Source organism: Hyla sarda, chromosome 4 (assembly GCF_029499605.1).
Source record: "Hyla sarda isolate aHylSar1 chromosome 4, aHylSar1.hap1, whole genome shotgun sequence".
NCBI lineage: Eukaryota > Metazoa > Chordata > Amphibia > Anura > Hylidae > Hyla > Hyla sarda.
Window position 1 is genome coordinate 373,987,931 of NC_079192.1, and position 18,441 is coordinate 374,006,371.

Here is an 18,441-nt window from a genome sequence, read left to right on the forward strand (position 1 = left end):
TCCTCTTGTATTTCTAGAATTTTCTAATACTGTACACTGACCACTAGATGGCAGACTTAAGCTTTTGTATTTTTAACCCTTTTAAAATTGTATTCATATCTTTAAAAGTTAGTGCAAATCTTTAGGTAGGGCCATTGCTAGGATATGCCATCACTTTGTTTGGTGGTACCATTTTGGAGTATACGTAACAAATTGATTGGGGGTTGTCTGGAATATCTATTTTTTGTTTGTTATCTTATAAAGGGAGCATGAACAAGCGCATAAATCTCTCATCGATGTACATATACCCTAATAGGGGGTAAGCCTGTTGGGACAACCCTTTTTAAATTTTGCCACTAAAGGCTAGGAGAGAGTAGCAAGGACTTTAATGGTTTCCATGGAAAGCTCCCTGTTTGTCTTTTACGCTTAATTGTATATGTATATACTTCAGTTAAGTTAGTTGAACGGTTATTTCTCTATCGGCTCCATTGGGGGACACAGACAGTGGGTGTATCTTGCTGTCTCTAGGAGGTGTGACACTATGGTAATAAAAAAAAAAAAAGTCAGCTCCTCCCAGCAGGATACACCCGCCTTCAGGCTCTGAGCTAGTCAGTTTAAGCTTAGTGTCTGAAGGAGGTGGACGTGGTCTGGATTGCTCCAGACCAGGTCTTCTGATTTTTTTGTTTTCCTAGTTAGGGATGTGTTAGTTTTTTATTCCTTTTCTTTTCTGTTTTCAGGTGGGGACTCAGGGACTGCTTTTCCCCGTTTCCCCATTGTGAGTAAGGGGGCACAGACATTGCGTATATGCGCTGTTAACCCCCCCTCGCCAACGGTCAGCGCTTGGGTTGGTACCTCATGGGTCCGGGTCCCCCTATTTCCCTGCTCGCCTCGCTTGCGCATAGCAGCCAGGCGTGATGCAGGTAACTAAAGCTGACTGAAGACTTCACTGAAGACTCCATTAGGTAAGTTCTTCTGACTGAGGTAAGTAATTTCCCCTTTTTCTCCATAGGTACGGACTCGCAACCTCTGGAGACCCCCTGTTTTGGCCCACCTTCAGGTTTTGGGGCTGGCTTACAGGGGCTACATTTTATTTTGGGGGAGCAGTGGCACCTGAAGGGACATCTTATATGGGGCACTTCACTTATGTGTGTGTGCTTGGTGCGACTACGTCCACAGCGCCTTATTCCCGGCACTTCACTTATGTGTGTACTTGGTGTTACTTCGTCCACAGCGCCTTATATGCGGCTGTCAGCCGTGGCGCTGTTCCGGGCCGGGCGCTCTCAGCGCCGGCTTACTTTCACTTTCCCGGCAGCGCCTCATACGCGGCTGACAGCCAGCGGCGCTGCTATGAACCGGGCACTTCTGCACCGGCTTACTTTCTTTTCTCCGGCAGTCTCTGCCGGCGCTTGGCCGCCCGCTCTATTCCCCCGAGCGCACAAGCGGACGACAGGTGCGCTCGGGACAAGGAGCGGGCGCCATGACAGTTCTCTTCAGCCGGTCTGTAGCTCTGCCCACAGGGCTGGGAGCGCTCAGAGGTGCGAAGCAGCCTCCAATCAGCGCCGTGGGCGCGATTTTCAGTAGGAAGGGGGTCAGTTACTTAGTGCCTTGCTTCAGGCACGCCCCTCTCTTCCTATTGGCTGGCCTGTTTCACTCTCTCTAGCTGCACGGAGCGAGTTCCCTCACTGCAGCTGACAGGGGACACAGACTAGGGTGAGAAAGTTCCTATCTCCCTTTTTTTTCCCCACATTATGTCCGTACCCAGAGCTGTTCCTCCCTCTAAACAGAGACCTGGAACTTCAGTGACTTACTGTCTCTGTAAGCACTGTAATAACAAGATGTCTGGCTCTGCTGAGCCCACTTGCCCTGCCTGCTCCACTGCTCCTCCAGACCCCCTGGTACCCCCTGATGCCCCTTCGGTCCCGGTGGATTCAGCCGCTCCACCAGCCTGGGTTTCTTCCCTGTCCCAGTATATGGCTGACTTGACCCAAGTCTCCCGCTCGGTGGCTGAGGCCTCCCGGGAAGTGGTGTCCGCCTTGAAGGGTTCTTCCCTGCGCAGGACCTCTGGAAGGGTCCGCTCCTCGTCTCCACATACTTCACGCTCTCACAAGCGTCCTAGGGGTGCCTCGTCTGACTCTTCCAATGAGTCTTCAGATAGACGTGAGCGTTCCCCTTGTGGGTCCCGCCCCCCCCTGTCATCTGGACACAAACATCGCTCCTCCAGAGGACGTTCTCGGATCCGCTGCTCTGCCACGCCAGAGCCGCGTACTCGGTCAGTGTCGCCCCCCTCCAGGACTGCCTCTACTCATTCTCATTCCCCTGGTGGATGAGGCTTCCGAGCCGGCATCTGACTCAGAGGACCGGCCGGACTCAGTTGCAACGGTGAACTCTTTGGTGACAGCCCTAAGAGACACCTTTCACTTAGAGGACCCAGGATCTTTGGATGTCAATCCAGGAGTATCCTTTCATCGTGCTAAGCCAGCACCTCAAAAGTTCAGCTCTCACGCTGACTTTGACGACATTCTGGAAACCGCATGGAAACATCCAGACAAGAGGTTCCCGGCAATTAAGACAATTCAAGAACGTTATCCATTTGACAAGGTCTTTGTCACTAAGGTGATTTCCCCTCCCTCAGTGGATCCACCAATTTCCCGGATCTCTAAGGCGACTACACTGCCTCTGGCAGATGCCGCTGCCTTCAAGGATCCCACGGACAAGAAGGTGGAATCCTTAGCGAAGTTTGCCACTGAAGCAGCTGGCTCTTCTCTTCTTCCCATCTTCGCCTCGACATGGGTGTCCAAGGGCCTGAGTGGTGCCAAAAGCTCCATCAGGATATCTTAGCGGGACCCCCCCGGACGATCTATCTGCTCTGGCTCTCCAATGCTCTAAAGCTGGGGATTTTCTGTGTGCAGCCTCCATGCAGGCAGCCCGTTGTTCTGCCTTTGCTGTGGGTCACCTAGCGGCTCTCCGCCACTCTATGTGGCTTAAAGCTTGGAATGCGGATGCCGCTTCCAAAAGGTCTCTCACTGAGCTTCGCTTTATGGGTGGCCGTCTTTTTGGCAAACGCCTTGATGAGATTATCTCCGAGGCAACGGGAGGTAAGAGTTCCTTGTTACCTCAAAACAAGACTCGCCCTACTTCCCAAAGGAGGTCCTTCTCCTTTCAGTCCTTTCGGACCTCTGGCTCCAACAAAGGGTCCGGCCAGGCGCCCTCGCGGGACAAGAAGGCTCCCTCGTTCCGGGCTCGCGCGTCTTAGAAGTCGGACTCCAAGCAGTTTTGAGCGGCTCTCCAGTCTCTGCTTCTCCAGGGGGTTATTGTTCCTGTTCCTCCAGGGGAACGGTTTTGGGGTTTCTATTCAAATCTTTTTGTGGTCCCCAAGAAGGACGGTTCTGTGCGCCCAATTTTGGACCTCAAGCGTCTCAACCATCTTCTTCTCATCCGCCACTTCCGAATGGAACCTCTCCGTTCGGTGGTGGTGTCCCTGGAACAAGGGGAGTTCCTTTCATCGGTGGACATCAAGGATGCCTGCCTCCATGTGCCAATATTTCCGGGCCATCATCGGTACCTCCGCTTTGCTGTTCCGGAGGGGCACTTTCAATTCGTAGCCCTCCCTTTCAGTCTAGCCACGGCTCCTCGGGTCTTTACAAAGGTCCTTGCGCCGGTCGAGGGGAATCTGGACGACCCTCTCATCAAGGCTCCAACCAGAGCCCAGACTCTGGAGAATCTGGACGTCACTCTCCACACTCTGACTCACTTCGGGTGGATGGTCAACCAGGACAAGTCAGTCCTCCATCCTACTCAGTCTCTAACCTTCCTGGGACTTCACTTCGACACGGCCTCTGCCCGAATTCATCTTCCGCCGGACAAACGTCTGGCGCTTCGGTTGGGGGTCCTCTCCCTTCGGACCCAGGTATCAGTCTCCATCCGCACTTTTATGGAAGTCCTGGGTCGGATGGTGGCAACTATGGAGGCCGTACCTTTTGCCCAGTTTCATTACCGCCCCCTTCAACTGGCGATTCTCTCCCGATGGAGCAGGTCTCCTCTGTCCCTCGATCCTCATATTGTTCTCCCTCGCAGGGTCCATCAGTCTCTTCTCTGGTGGCTCCGCTGCCCCCTTCTTCTCCTAGGACGGTCGTTTCTTCCCCTTCACTGGCAGGTTGTTACAACGGATGTCAGCCTGTCGGGCTGGGGCGGCGTGTTCAGAGATTGGACGGTTCAGGGACTCTGGTCTCCCCAGGAGACCCTTCTTCCGATAAACATATTGGAATTACGATTCTTCTTTGTCTTCTTCATTGGGAGTCCCATCTTCAGTCCCGTCCTGTGCGCGTTCAGTCAGACAATGCCGTGGCATACATAAATCGTCAGGGCGGAACTCGCAGCTCGGCAGCCATGGCCGAAGTGACCAAGATTCTCTCCTGGGCGGAGAGCAAGGTTCCGGCCATTTCGGCGATTCACATCCCGGGGGTGCTCAACTGGGAAGCGGACTTCCTCAGTCGGTCCTCACCCGACCCCGGCGGGTGGTCTCTACATACAGAGGTCTTCGCGCAACTCTGCGACCTCTGGGGCATTCCGGATGTAGACCTCTTCGCGTCCCGGCACAATCGGAAGATCCTTCAGTTTGTGTCCAAGTCCCGGGACCCTCAGGCCCTGGCCATGGACGCCCTAGTGATTCCTTGGGCGGGGTTTGCCCTACCCTATCTTTTCCCTCCTCTTCCGCTCTCCCAGAGTGCTGAGGAAGCTCAAGGCAGAGGACGTCCCCGCCATTCTGGTAGCTCCAGATTGGCCCTGAAGGTCGTGGTACGCCAACGTAGTCAGGCTCCTGGACGACACTCCACTGCGCCTTCCGCTCCGTCCAGACCTGGTCGCTGCATTTGACGGCGTGGCGGTTGAAACCGCGGGTTCTCTTTTGAGGGCTCTATTCCCAAGTCATTCACACCATGCTCAAGGCTCGTAAGCCCTCCTCCGCAAGGATTTACCACCGTACTTGGAGGTCTTATTTTTGTTGGGTTGAAGCACAGGACTTCTCCCCGGTGACCTTCTCTGTTTCCCGACTTCTCTCCTTTTTGCAGTCTGGGTTGGAACTGGGGTTGTCTCTTAGTTCCCTTAAGGGTCAGATTTCGGCCCTTACTGTTCTTTTCCAGCGGCCCCTGGCTTCTAATCCTCATGTCTGGACCTTCCTGCAAGAAGTGGCGCTCGCTGTTCCTCCTTATTTGTCACCCTCTCCTCCTTGGGACTTGAATTTGGTTCTGAGTGCCCTCCAGGGTGCACCCTTTGAGCCCCTTAGAGAGGCGTCTCTCCGCCTCCTTTCTTGAAAAGTGGCGTTTCTGGTGGCTATCACCTCCATCCGGAGGGTGTCTGAATTGGCAGCCCTTACCTGCCATTCTCTGTTTCTGGTGATCCACCAGGACAAGGTTGTTTTCCGGCCAGACCCTTCCTTTTTACCTAAGGTGGTCTCGGCCTTTCATCTCAATGAGGATATTGTCCTCCCGTCATTTTGCCCGGCTCCTTTCCATCCTAAGGAGCGCTTACTGCACAAGCTGGACGTGGTTCGGGCTGTTCGGTCTTATCTCTCCATCACTTCTTTGTTTCGTCAGTGTGATTCCTTTTTCGTCCTTACGGAAGGTCGTCGCAAGGGACAACCTGCTTCCAAGGCCACCATTTCTAGGTGGATTCGGTCCGCCATTTCGGAAGCCTATCGCTGTAAGGGGAAGATTCCTCCTTTCAGGGTTGTGGCTCATTCCACACGTACTGTTGGGGCATCCTGGGCTCTCCAGAATAGAGCCTTGGCCTCGCAGATTTGCAAGGCGGCTACCTGGTCGTCTTTGCACACTTTCTCGAGGTTTTACCAGGTTCATACTTTCGCATCGGCTGATGCTAACCTGGGGCATAAAGTGTTGCAGGCGGCAGTGGATCGGCCATCTGCCTGATTACTTATCTGCCCACCCAAGGAACGGCTTTGGTACATCCCACTGTCTGTGTCCCCCAATGGAGCCGAAAGAGAAAAGGAGATTTTTTAACACTTACCGTAAAACCTCTTTCTCGAAGGATCCATTGGGGGACACAGCTCCCACCCTTTTTGGTTTTTCCTCTGTTCTCTGTCCGAGGGTGTGTTCAGTTATGTTTTTTCTTCTGGTTCTCGGACAGTTTTGGGTTTTTCCTTGACCTATTGGTCTCCTCCTATTGCTCTGGAACTTAAACTGACTAGCTCAGAGCCTGAAGGCGGGTGTATCCTGCCGGGAGGAGCTGACTTTTTTTTTATCACCATAGTGTCACACCACCTTGAGACAGCAAGATACACCCACTGTCTGTGTCCCCCAATGGATCCTTCGAGAAAGAGATTTTACGGTAAGTGTTAAAAAATCTCCTTTTCCATATTCATAGGATAGGGGTAACAGGCTGGTCAGTGGGGGTTCAACCGCCAGGATCTCCCACTAATCACAAGAACCAAGGGAAATTATACACCTAAAATAATTGAGTGATCCATATAGACGTGGCCAGTTCTTAATTTATCCAATATGGGGCTTCTGAGCATTAATAAGTGATGTGCTCAGCAATGTTCATATACTCAATAGAGAAAAAAAATGGAGTGACGCCCGCACATCCATAGCACACTCCATCTATTCAGGGTATGTCCTTATTTGGTGGAGGTCCTTTGGAGATGAGAACACCCCTTTAGATTTGTATTCGAATTAGAAGATGTGAACTAAAACGACTGCCTAAAACCTTTGTGATTTTCATTGCACATCCTTCTTTATGTGAGTTATTTATGGAAAGTATTTGCTCCATTATGCAATATTTTTAACTTTTTCCAGGCATCTGAAAAATCGGACATCCTGAACCCTCTAATCACAGGCGTGTTTCTAGAGGTGAGTCTGCTCCTATCGGTAAAAATATTTCCTTTCATGTAGTGGTGTACCTTCATAGAGGCATGGTACACCACTGCTATAGGGCCTGTTATGGGTGGTAGTGTAGCATTGTAGCTTCCCACTAGGTATACAGATTTGCACTGCTCCCAGTACTAGCTTCCCCTAGTTGTGTTCATGCAACCCGAATGACATTGTATTATGGCCATAAAAAACGTGCTGGGCAAAAAGTTCAAAGGACAAGACAGAGGCAATATCCATGGTCAGGAGTGAAAACAGGACCCAAAGCACAGGGAATTAATTGCAGATGACAGGCAATGCATAGCAGGATGATTCACCTTTAAACAGGCCATGAGGCCTGCCCTACTCTTTATCACCAGTTGCCTTAGCCAGGGAAGTATAGCTGATGCCAGATACAGCAAGACCACAGTTATAGGCAAGAGTGGAACCAGCCATGGAGACAAACAATAATCATCTTTTTTTTTTTATGTGGTTGGGTCATTATGGGCTCCACTCCATAACATTGCATAATGCATAGAATATCCAAGTTTAGACCATGCTTATGTTGGATAGTATCCTGTGCAGTACCTTCTTGTGGCACACACCACTAACACAAATGTACAGTGACAAAATATAAGCTCCACATCTAATAAAATTACGTCTGAGGTGCCCGCTTCATTAGTGACAGGACAGTTCACAGAACCCTAAAACTGGCTCTGCACAAGTCTTAAAGTACCTGTGATTTCAGGTGACTACTTTGGATAGGCAGCGCTGTGGGTGTATGAGAAGCGGCACTATTTATGGCCATTATATAACTTGTTTGTAGTATTTTTCTGCAGTCTTATCTATAATTTGCAGCTCTCCCCAAAGCTGAGCTGATTGTAAGAGTGGAATACAGTCTCACAGGAGAGGAGGGGGAGAGATGAGATGCTTGATAACAGGAGAAAGAAACTTTTTTGTATAATAAGATATATGCCAAGTTTCTAATATTCACTTGAGCTATGCAAAGTCTGTTCAAATAATAATGCCTGTTTAAAGGAGATGTCCGGCGCAGAATTTTTTTTATTCCGTTCTGCCTGGGCTGCAAAAAAAACAAAACAAACTTTCACTTACCTCCATATGTTGCCCCAGATCTCCGCAACAGCTGATCGGTCGGCCGGGCTGTTTACTTCCTACTTCCTTTAGCCCGGTACGTCACACTGTGCTTCAGCCTATCCCCGGCTGAGGCGGGACATCGCTGTGGCCGGTGATGGGCTGAAGTGCCATGTGACGTGCCGGGCTAAAGAAAGTAGGAAGCAGACAGCCTGGCCGACCGATCAGCTGTTGCGGAGCTCTGGGGCAACGTATGGAGGTAAGTGAAAGTTTGTTTTGTCATTTTTTGCAGCCCGGGCAGGACCGAATAAAAAAAAAATTCTGTGCCAGACATCTCATTTAAGGTAGCTGAACACCCGTCGGCTATCTCTCATACAAGAAAAATCGGCGATCTCTTCTCATACAGTGCCAACAAAAACAATGGCCAGAGAAAGAAGAAAAAAAGAGGGACACAACAGCGCCCCTTGTGAAGTATGCCACGCACAGGTGTGGTATTACAGAATAGGAACACTCACCCTGTGATGTTGCGCTGAGAGCAAAATATCTATTTGCGTGCATAGAATACAGTGGGGTCCTGCGGCTTGGTTCCTTCCAATCCCAGAACCTTCTGTTTAGGTAGTGGAATATGCAGGAAAAAAGCAAAGAAAATGGACCAGTTCTAAGCACCAGACCCCGTCACATAGTCAGTCCAATAGGATGTAGACCGGATACATAAAAATAGCGAACAAAAACATTGAGTCCAGTTGACACATGTTTAATGTGAATGGGGGGCCTTTATAATCAACAAGATGTGTAGCCTCCTCCATAGTCGTATACAGTCATGGCCGTAAATGTTGGCACCCCCGAAATTTTTCTAGAAAATGAAGTATTTCTCACAGAAGATGATTGCAGTAACACATGTTTTGCTATACACATGTTTATTCCCTTTGTATGTATAGAAACTAAACCAAAAAAGGGAAGAAAGAATGCAAATTTGACCTAATGTCACACCAAACTCCAAAAATGGGCTGGACAAAATTATTGGCACCCTGAACTTAATATGTGGTTGCACACCCTTTGGAAAAAATTACTGAAATCAGTCGCTTCCTATAACCATCAATAAGCTGCTTACTCCTCTCAGCCGGAATGTTGGACCACTCTTCTTTGCAAACTACTCCAGGACTCTCTTATTGGAAGGGCGCCTTTTCCCAACAGCAATTTTATGATCTTTCCACAGGTGTTCAATGGGATTTAGATCTGGACTCATTGCTGGTCACTTCAGAACTCTTTATTGCCATCCATTTCTGGGTGCTTTTCAATGTATGTTTGGGGTCATTGTCCTGCTGGGAGACCCAAGATCTGGGACGCAAACCCAGCTTTCTGACACTGGGCTGTACAATGCGACAAAAAATCTGTTGGTTATCCTCAGATTTCATGATGCCTTGCACACATTCAAGGCACCCAGTGCCAGAGGCAGCAAAACAACCCCAAAACATTATTGAACCTCCACCATATTTCACTGTAGGTACTGTGTTCTTTTCTTTGTAGGCCTCATTCCGTTTTCTGTAAACAGTAGAATTATGCTGCTGGGGACCCCCGTGATCTTGCATGCGGCACCCCGTTTGTAATCAGTCCCCGAAGCGTGTTCGCTCCGGGTCTGATTAACGGCGACCACAGGGCCGACGGCATGTGATGTCACGCCTCCGCCCCCGTGTGATGTTGCATTCCGCCCCTCAATGCAAGCCTACGGGAGAGGGCGTGATAGCTGTCACGCCCCCTCCCATAGACTTGCATTGAGGGGCGGAGCGTGAGGTCACACGCCGCCGGCCCCGTGATCGACAGTAATCGGACCCGGAGCGAACACGCTCCGGGGACTGATTACAAACGGGGTGCCACGTGCAAGATCACGGGGGTGCCCAGCGACGGGACTCCTGCAATCAGGCATCGTATCCCCTATCCTTTGGATAGGGGATAAGATGTCTAAGCACCGGAGAACCCCTTTAAATGTCGACGGATAGTTCGCATTGACACTGATGCACTCTGAGCCTGCAGGACAGCTTTAATATATTTGGAACTTGTTTGGAGCTGCTTATTCACCATCTGGACTATCCTGCGTTGACACCTTTCATCAATTTTTCTCTTCCGTCCACACTCAGGGAGATTTGCTACAGTGCCAGGGGTTGCAAACTTCTTTATAATGTTGTGCACTGTGGACAAAGGCAAATCTAGATCTCTGAAGAGGACTTTTGACCTTGAGATTGTTGATATTTTTCCACAATTTTGGTTCTCAAGTCCTCAGACAGTTCTCTTCTCCTCACACAGACACACAATGCAAAGTCTAAGTGAACTTGTGTCCTTTATCTGCTTTCAGGTGGGATTTTTATATTGCCCACAGCTGTTACTTGTCCCAGGTGAGTTTAAAGGCGCATCACATGCATGAAACAATCTTATTTTTCCACAATTTTGAAAGGGTGCCAATAATTTTGTCCAGACCATTTTTGGAGTTTGGTGTGACATTATGTCCAATTTGCTGTTTTTTTTTCCTCCCTTTTTTGGTTTAGTTCCAATACACACAAAGGAAATAAACATGTGTTACTGCAATCCTTTTCAGTGAGAAATACTACATTTTCTAGAAAAATTTCAGGGGTGACAACATTTATGGCCATGACTGTACATAAGGCCTGTGTGTGCTGGTTTCTGATGTCTACATCCGTTCTTTCTAGCGTTACTGATAATAATTTGAGTTGAAATTCTGGTAAAATGTATTAAGGGAAAGCCTTTATCACAGCCCCTGACCCCATTCCTTCCTTTCTCCTTGACAGGCATCAAACAGCGCTTCCTACATTCAAGATGCATTCCAGCTTCTGCTTCCTGTACTTGAAATCTGCCACATCCAGACCCGGACTTAGTTTTTGAGTGGTCTAGGGCTGGATTTTCATCTCTATTTTGTTGTTAAGTCATAACCCAGCACTTACCCAAAAATACCCTAGTCTCTGAGATATGTGCGTGTGTGTGTGACCTGCAGCAGGCTTAAAAAAATACAACTAAGAGCGATAACCAAATTTTCGAGAGAAAAAAAGCAGATCTATATTTTTATTTTTGACTTGTGTGACTGAAGTGAGTATTATATATGTTATTTGTGAACATTATTTCACTTTACTGTTTACATACTCAGATTTCTGTCTAGGGGTGAGACACTAAGGACTCTCACTAGTCACAAAAAAATGGGACTTATTTGGTTACTTCAGCATTGAAATCTGTTGCCTGTAAGGAAACTGAAAGTAGTCCAACATATATACATTTAGGACCAGACCTCTTTAAATTGTGTCACCTGACCATTGGACGGCCATTACAGGGTCATTCTAATGACACCCAGGGGGTCACGTCGGTTAGACCACTACCGATCTGACATTGGTGTAGTGATATGCCACCAGTGGATGTGATGATACAATGGATACAGTGAGGCCTCTTGCCACGCTCTAGAGCAGTGGTCTTCAACCTGCGGACCTCCAGATGTTGCAAAACTACAACTCCCAGCATGCCCGGACAGCCGTTGGCTGTCCGGGCATGCTGGGAGTTGTAGTTTTGCAACATCTGGAGGTCCGCAGGTTGAAGACCACTGCTCTAGAGCAAGGGTGAGTCCCAGCAGTCGGGCCCCTACAATCAGACAGGTATCTGCTATCCTGAGGATGGGGATAACTTCTAATGGTGGGACAACCCATTTTGCTGTGGGAAAGCCTCGACCTAAACTTTTGTCACTCAGTCTTTATCTGTATTGCTATAGGTAGAGATGAGCGAACTTACAATAAATTTGATTCGTCACGAACTTCTCGGCTCGGCAGTTGATGACTTTTCCTGCATAAATCAGTTCAGCTTTCCGGTGCTCCGGTGGGCTGGAAAAGGTGGATAACAGTCCTAGGAGACTCTTTCCTATAAATGTATCCACCTTTTCCAGCCCACCGGAGCACCTGAAGACTGAACTAATTTACGCAGGAAAAGGCATCAACTGCCGAGCCGAGAAGTTCGTGACGAATCGAATTTACTGTAAGTTCGCTCATCTCTAGCTATAGGTATTGCATTAACATGCATAAGCAATATTGGGATTTTCAGCTGTTATGACATTTTTTTAGGCGTTGTGTGACTTGTAGTGCGGAAGGAGCTATTGTAGGCAATCATGAGTATGTACAGGATCACACACCACATTTGCACCAATGTTAGACATCTCTTTTTGGATTCAACTGCTTGGTATGAACAAGGCCTTACCATGAGGTCACACAACAATGAGGTGCTGGTTCTACACTGACCTTAGCTATTACAGCCAAATCGCTATACGCAGTCGCAATGCACCTATGAGGGAACTTTTTAATGGGGGTAGACAAAAGGTGCGGCAATTTTCCTAATAGACGAGTGCACTACACAGCCCTGCTCGGGTTCAATTCATGTGTTTATGTAATGGGTTTATATGTTTCATAGGTTGGTTGCATTTTTCTCTGCCATAATCCAATGGGAAAGAAGTATACCATGTGTCAAACTATTCTGGATTTATTTACAGGACATCTGTAAAGCATTGTGTCATATGAAGCCTGAACTGCTAATAAAAATGATCCCTAAGAAAAAAGGGTGGGAAATTTAAGTCTAACCCAGACTTCTCTGGTTGTCTGTGCCAGTGGAGGGGGATAATTTTTCCGTGCCGTAGTAAAGGGGTTAATATTTTCATGGTTCATTTCATAGGTTAGTGGAGGGGTTAAAGCTTGTTTCTTGGTGATTTTAGCATAGTGGAGGGGTTAACACTGTAATTAAAGGAGTAGTGCAGTGAAAAATAACTTATCCCCTATCCAAAGAATAGAGGATAAGTTTTAGATCGCGGGGGGTCCGACCACTGATTCCCCTCCCCCCCCCCCCCCCCGCGATCTCCTGAACGGGGCCCCAGCAGTCTGCTGTAAGCAGCCATTCCGACCCTGCAGGAAACCGCGGCTGACTCACTCTCTACATTTATCTCTATGGGATACATGGAGGGGGCGAGCCTGATGCCGCCTCGTGCGGGGGGTTGGCACGCCCCCTTCCATCACTGCTGGAGTCCCGTTCAGGAGATCGCAGGGGGTCCGACCGCTGGGACCTATAACTTTTCCCAAATCCTTTGGATAGGGGATAAAATATCTTTCACTACACTACTCCTTTAATGTTTTGGGGTAGTAAATAAGCTAGTGGCATCATTGATTATGGTCTGAGGTAGTAGAAGGGGTAATGCTTGGTTGATTGGGAGGTATAGGGTAATGCACAATTTTTTTTTTCTTCTATCTATGGTGGGCTAAGGTAGAAAGAAGGTGAAGGTGGTTCAATACCTAGTGAATGTATTGCTTACTCCTCATTCCCCTTGGGGTTTTCCTTATTGAGGCCATCCGTATCTAATTCGTAGGGGTCAGACTCTTGGTCCGCATGAATACAGGGGCTTTGGTGCTCCGACAAGCCCTGCTGTCTCTTCACTGTTTACCAGGCAGTTGAAATGTTTACCTATTCACTTGAATGGGACTAAGCTGCAGTGCCAGGCACAACCACTGCATGTTTGGCTGCAGCCCCCCTTCAGTCAGCTGATCGGTGCAAGGTAGGGACATAGATCACTTTGTAGCTGTTCTTTCTGTGTCAAGGAAGAGTGCCTATTCTTAAGGCTTCAAAGAAGAGACAATAACCTGTTCAATCATCGGATTAGGGCAGGGTGGGGATAGAGAGGACTGTGCGGCTGATCAGGATAGTTCAGGGGGATCTGACAAGAAAGTGTGTCTGATAGCCCTCTCTTAGAATCCTGAAAAATACAGTAATCCATCCTCCCTTTCCATTTTACTTCTTTCTAGGCAATTATTGCTTTAAAGGGGTACTCCACCCCTAGACATCTTATTCCCTATCCAAAGGATAGGGGATGAGATGTCTGATCGCGGGGGGCCCGCCACTGGGGACCCCCGCAATATAGCATGCAGCACCCACCTGCCGGAAGCAGATACAGGTGGGTGCTGCATGCTATATTGCGGGGGTCCCCAGTGGCGGGACCCCCGCGATCAGACAGCTTATCCCCTATCCAAAGGATAGGGGATAAGATGTCTAGGGGTGGAGTACCCCTTTAAGCCTCCAGTAGTCAACAGAAGAGAATGTAAATTTAATGGTGATTATTTATTTTAATTTTTTTTTCTTGTAGGGGAAAAATGGTTAATCCAGAAATAATTTAACCAAAACAGAATGACTGTGGGTTTATTCTCTAGTAATTTATTTGAATATGTTATGTTTGTTTGATGTATACAGGATCTGTGGCTATAAATAAAAGAGCGTGGTAGCTTTCTTATACTGTGAAGTAGGTGGAAAAATTGTAATACTGTAAAATTCCTTTTATTCGGCAACTATTGCTACTAGAATTTCCCTAATCTGACATTCAATAAAGCTAGGAAGTATATTTGGCTAAAAAATGTGACAATATTGATTTATATTTTTTTATAAATTACATCCAAATCGTCTTCCAAAGGAACATATGAGGTTTATGCAACATGCATTAGATCTACCCGCAGTCCTGTGTAAAACCACTGAGAGTAGAAACTTCAATTGTATCAAATTATACCTCCAGCTCTGCTACATCTATAACAACACTTTGGTCCATTCTTTCATCACGGATTGTGATTTGCTTCTTCCACACAGTCACACCCAGCAGATTGATGCACGATGGACTTCCTCCCTGAGTCTGCTGTGCTGGGTTTCTTCATCCTATAATGCAGGCAGCTCTGTAACCACCTCATCTTTGTTTTCATGCTGCACTTGTAACAGAGAGGAGGATAATTGACTAGGTTCACAACACGGAATTTCCAGCTGGGCAAATCCGGCTGGAGATTTTGATTGCGCCCAGAGCAAACTGTATTAGTTGGCACTAGGACCATAGATATTGCGGTGCCCATAGATTGCAATGTCCGTGGAGCAGATTCTTCCTATAGAGATTGTTTGAATGCTGGTGGAATATCCGCTGCTGAAATTCCGTACTGTGCATTGTGCAGCTGAATCCCATTGCCAGCAATAGGATTCTGCTGCACCAGCATTTCCAAATGGAATTCAACTTGGAGATTCTATAGTGTGAACCTAGCCTAAGTGTTGAGTCTTTTTTAGGGGACAATGTCTTAACATTGAGCTTTCCCACTCAACCTTTTATAGGGGAACTTCAGGAGAGCGATATTGGTCTTCCTCCAATAAATCTCAAAGCTGCACTGAGCCTCTGTGCTTTCTCCCAGCGAGTGCTCTCTGCAGTCTGATAGACAGGACAGGAGTGAACACAGAGCATTGCTAGTCCTGCCCTCACTTCCTGGACTTTGTCCCAGCCTGTGCTTCAGCCTGGACATAGATGATGCTGCAGCCGGACAGGTTTATGTTCTGGACGGTATAAGTGGCCATTTTTATAAACCGTGATTTCTATAAAAATGAGATACATTTTTTACAAAATATATTAGGCAGGTAAATGTTTTGCCAAGATGTACAACATGTAAATGGTTTTTGAATCTGACAGTGCCTGTTTAACCCCTTAAGGACCAAGCATTTTTCTGTTTTTACACTTTCGTTTTTTCCTCCTTACCTTTTAAAAATTATAACCCTTTCAATTTTGCACCTAAAAATCCATATGATGGCTTATTTTTTGCGCCACCAATTCTACTTTGGAATGACATCAGTCATTTTACACAAACATTTATGGCGAAACGGAAAAAAAAATCATTGTGCGACAAAATTGAAGAAAAAACACCATTTTGTAAATTTTGGGGGCTTCCGTTTCTACACAGTACATTTTTCGGTAAAAATGACACTTTATCTTTATTCTGTAGGTCCATATCAGTGGTCTTCAAACTGTGGCCCTCCAGATGTTGCAAAACTACAACTCCCAGCATGCCCGGACAGCCAACGGCTGTCCGGGCATGCTGGGAGTTGTAGTTTTGCAACATCTGGAGGGCCACAGTTTGAAGACCACTGGTCCATATGGTTAAAATGATCCCCTACTTTTATAGGTTTGATTTCGTCGTACTTCTGGAAAAAAACAGAACTACATGCAGGAAAATGTATACATTTAAAATTGTCCTTTTCTGACCCCTATAACTTTTTTATTTTTCCACGTACAGGGTGGTTTGAGGGCTAATTTTTTGCGCCGTGATCTGAAGTTTTAATCGGTACCATTTTTATTTTGATCGGATTTCTTGATCGCTTTTTATTCCTTTTTTTATGGTATGAAAAGTGACCAAAAATATGCTATTTTGGACTTTGGAATTTTTTTGTGTGTACGCCATTGACCGTGCGGTTTAATTAATGATATATTTTTATAGTTCAGACATTTACGCACGCGACGATACCCCATTTGTTTGTTTATTTTTATTATGGTTACATATTTTTAATATGGAATTTGGGAAAAGGGGGGTGATTTAAACTTTTAATAAGGAAGGGGTTAATGTGTGTGTTTTTAAACTTTTTTTTTTTTTTTAACACTTTTAGTCCCCTTAGGGGACTTTTAGGAGGAATCATTAGATTCGTCATACAGATCATTGTGGTTTCATAAAACCACAATGATCTGCGTGCTCTGCGCTCGATTGATAAAGCCTGAGCCGCCGCATCAGGAGCACCGGAGCCGCCGCATCAGGAGAGGTAAGCCCTCAGGCTACCTCAGTAGTGGATCGCTCCCCCGCGATCGCGCTGCGGGGGGGGGGGGGGGGGGGACGATACACCCCACTGGACCACCAGGGACTTAATACAGGCACCTTTAGACGCCGCTGTCAACTTTGACAGCGGCGATCTAAAGGGTTAATAGCCGGCCGCGGCGATCGCCGCAAGTCGGCTATTAACGCCAGCCCCCAGCTACAAGAATCAGCTGGGGGCTGGCCGGTATGACGCGGGCTCGAGTCGGGAGCCCGCTTCATACCCCGATAACGGCCATTGGACGAGTATAGACGTCCATGGTCGTTATCGGGTTAAATGGTTTGTGCAGGATTAGAACAACATGTCAGCTTTCTTTCTAAAACAATTGCACACCTGTCCTAAGGCGATGTAAAGTATTGCAGCCGAGCTCTATTCACTTCAGTGAATTCTTGGGAGGAAACGGACACATTCTTCTGATTCTAAACAACCCTGTTGAAGGCGCTATCTTACATCTCACTATATCTGATAGAAGTATCTTAAAACTGTTTTGGAAGAAACCCCCATTTAGGCTAAGTTTCCACTTTTTTTCTGGCAGTTTTTGGTATACTGCCACTGTAGTTTTTGAGCCAAAGTCACAAGTGTATTCAAAAGGAATAGAACATATAAAGGAAGGACTAATACTTCTCCTCCCTTATGGATCCACTTCTGACTTTGGCTCAAAAACTGCAGTGGTAGTTTTCCAAAAACTGCCAGAAAAAAAACAAGTGGAAACTTAGCCTTAGGGTGTTCACCCATTGTGCATTTGGTGTGCAGTTTTGATCACAGAATATGCATCATTATGCCACAATGTAATGTAAGTTTAAGGGTATTTTACAAACTTCATTTACTCACAGCAGGAAAGCTCTCCAGCAGGTTCTAGGCTTGCAATAGATTTTTACTGCAGATTTAAATTATTGCAATCCAAAGAGTGAACAGAATGGATTGAACACTAAGTTCTCTAAAGAAATCCACTTATAACCCAGTCAGCTTTGCGTGATCCCAGCCTAAAGTTTCCAGGATCTTTAATAAGCAACATGTTTTAATATAAGTGACATACAGGACAACACCCATACCAGGGAAAGCCAGACGTGTATGGACATGACTGCAGCCTCTCAATTACATTAATGTCCCATTAATACATATAATCATTCAGACACGGAAAGTAGGATTTATGGTGTAGTTACTAAGGAAAACAATGTATGGACTATAGGTTCAGTCCAGGGTTGTCAGGGTCTCATTGAAACAATGCCAACAATTACCTGTGCTGCCACATCTTCTAAACTTCTTGTCCTACTAGTCGCTCAGGAGGTAAAATCTGTATTTTTCTGTATGTATATTTATAACTGTATGGATACAAAACATAAAATAAAATTGTTTAACAACGTGACCCTATGTTTGCTTGAACTCGGGCCATACGGGAATAGACATTGGAAAATGATTGCCAATTTAAAGGCTTAATTCATATGTCAGTATTACAGTGTGTGATCCACATCAATGAACCTTGGGCACAAATGACATGTCATTAGTTCACCAGTTGTCCTTTCTTGGATTACTTTTGATAGGTACCAAACGCTGCATACCAGGAACACCACACAGGTTCTGCCATTTTGGAGATGTTGTTAATTGGTTGTCTAGTCATCACAATTTGCCCCTTGCCACATACTTTAACTTTCACATTTTCCTGCTTTTGACAAGGGCCTGTTGCACACATTTTTTCTCCAAACTTTTCCCAAATTGACCCAAATTGACAGCTGAAGCCAAGGCCGCTTCATACAGCATATCTGTAGACCGTGCTGGGAGTTAAGTCTGAAAACCCTATATTGATGGCCTATATGGTTATAGCTATCAATTT

At 46.7% G+C, this 18,441-nt stretch overlaps 1 protein-coding gene across 2 annotated transcripts in view; it reads left to right on the plus strand.

Annotated features, from left to right (window-relative positions):
* The window catches only part of FAM114A2 (family with sequence similarity 114 member A2), a 63,389-nt gene extending 47,613 nt beyond the window's left edge, over positions 1-15,776 (plus strand). Inside the window, exons 13-15 of one of the 2 annotated variants that reach the window (XR_008843132.1) lie at positions 6,789-6,842; positions 10,733-11,027; positions 14,098-15,776. Coding sequence is in view for 1 of the 2 variants with exons in the window: in XM_056516829.1 (XP_056372804.1) it covers positions 6,789-6,842; positions 10,733-10,819 (141 nt within the window). In the remaining variant the exon portion in view is untranslated. Of the gene's footprint in view, positions 1-6,788; positions 6,843-10,732; positions 11,425-14,097 lie in introns of those variants that run through there. The other variant, XM_056516829.1, reaches the window with a different exon arrangement.
* Positions 15,777-18,441: the final 2,665 nt, after the last annotated feature.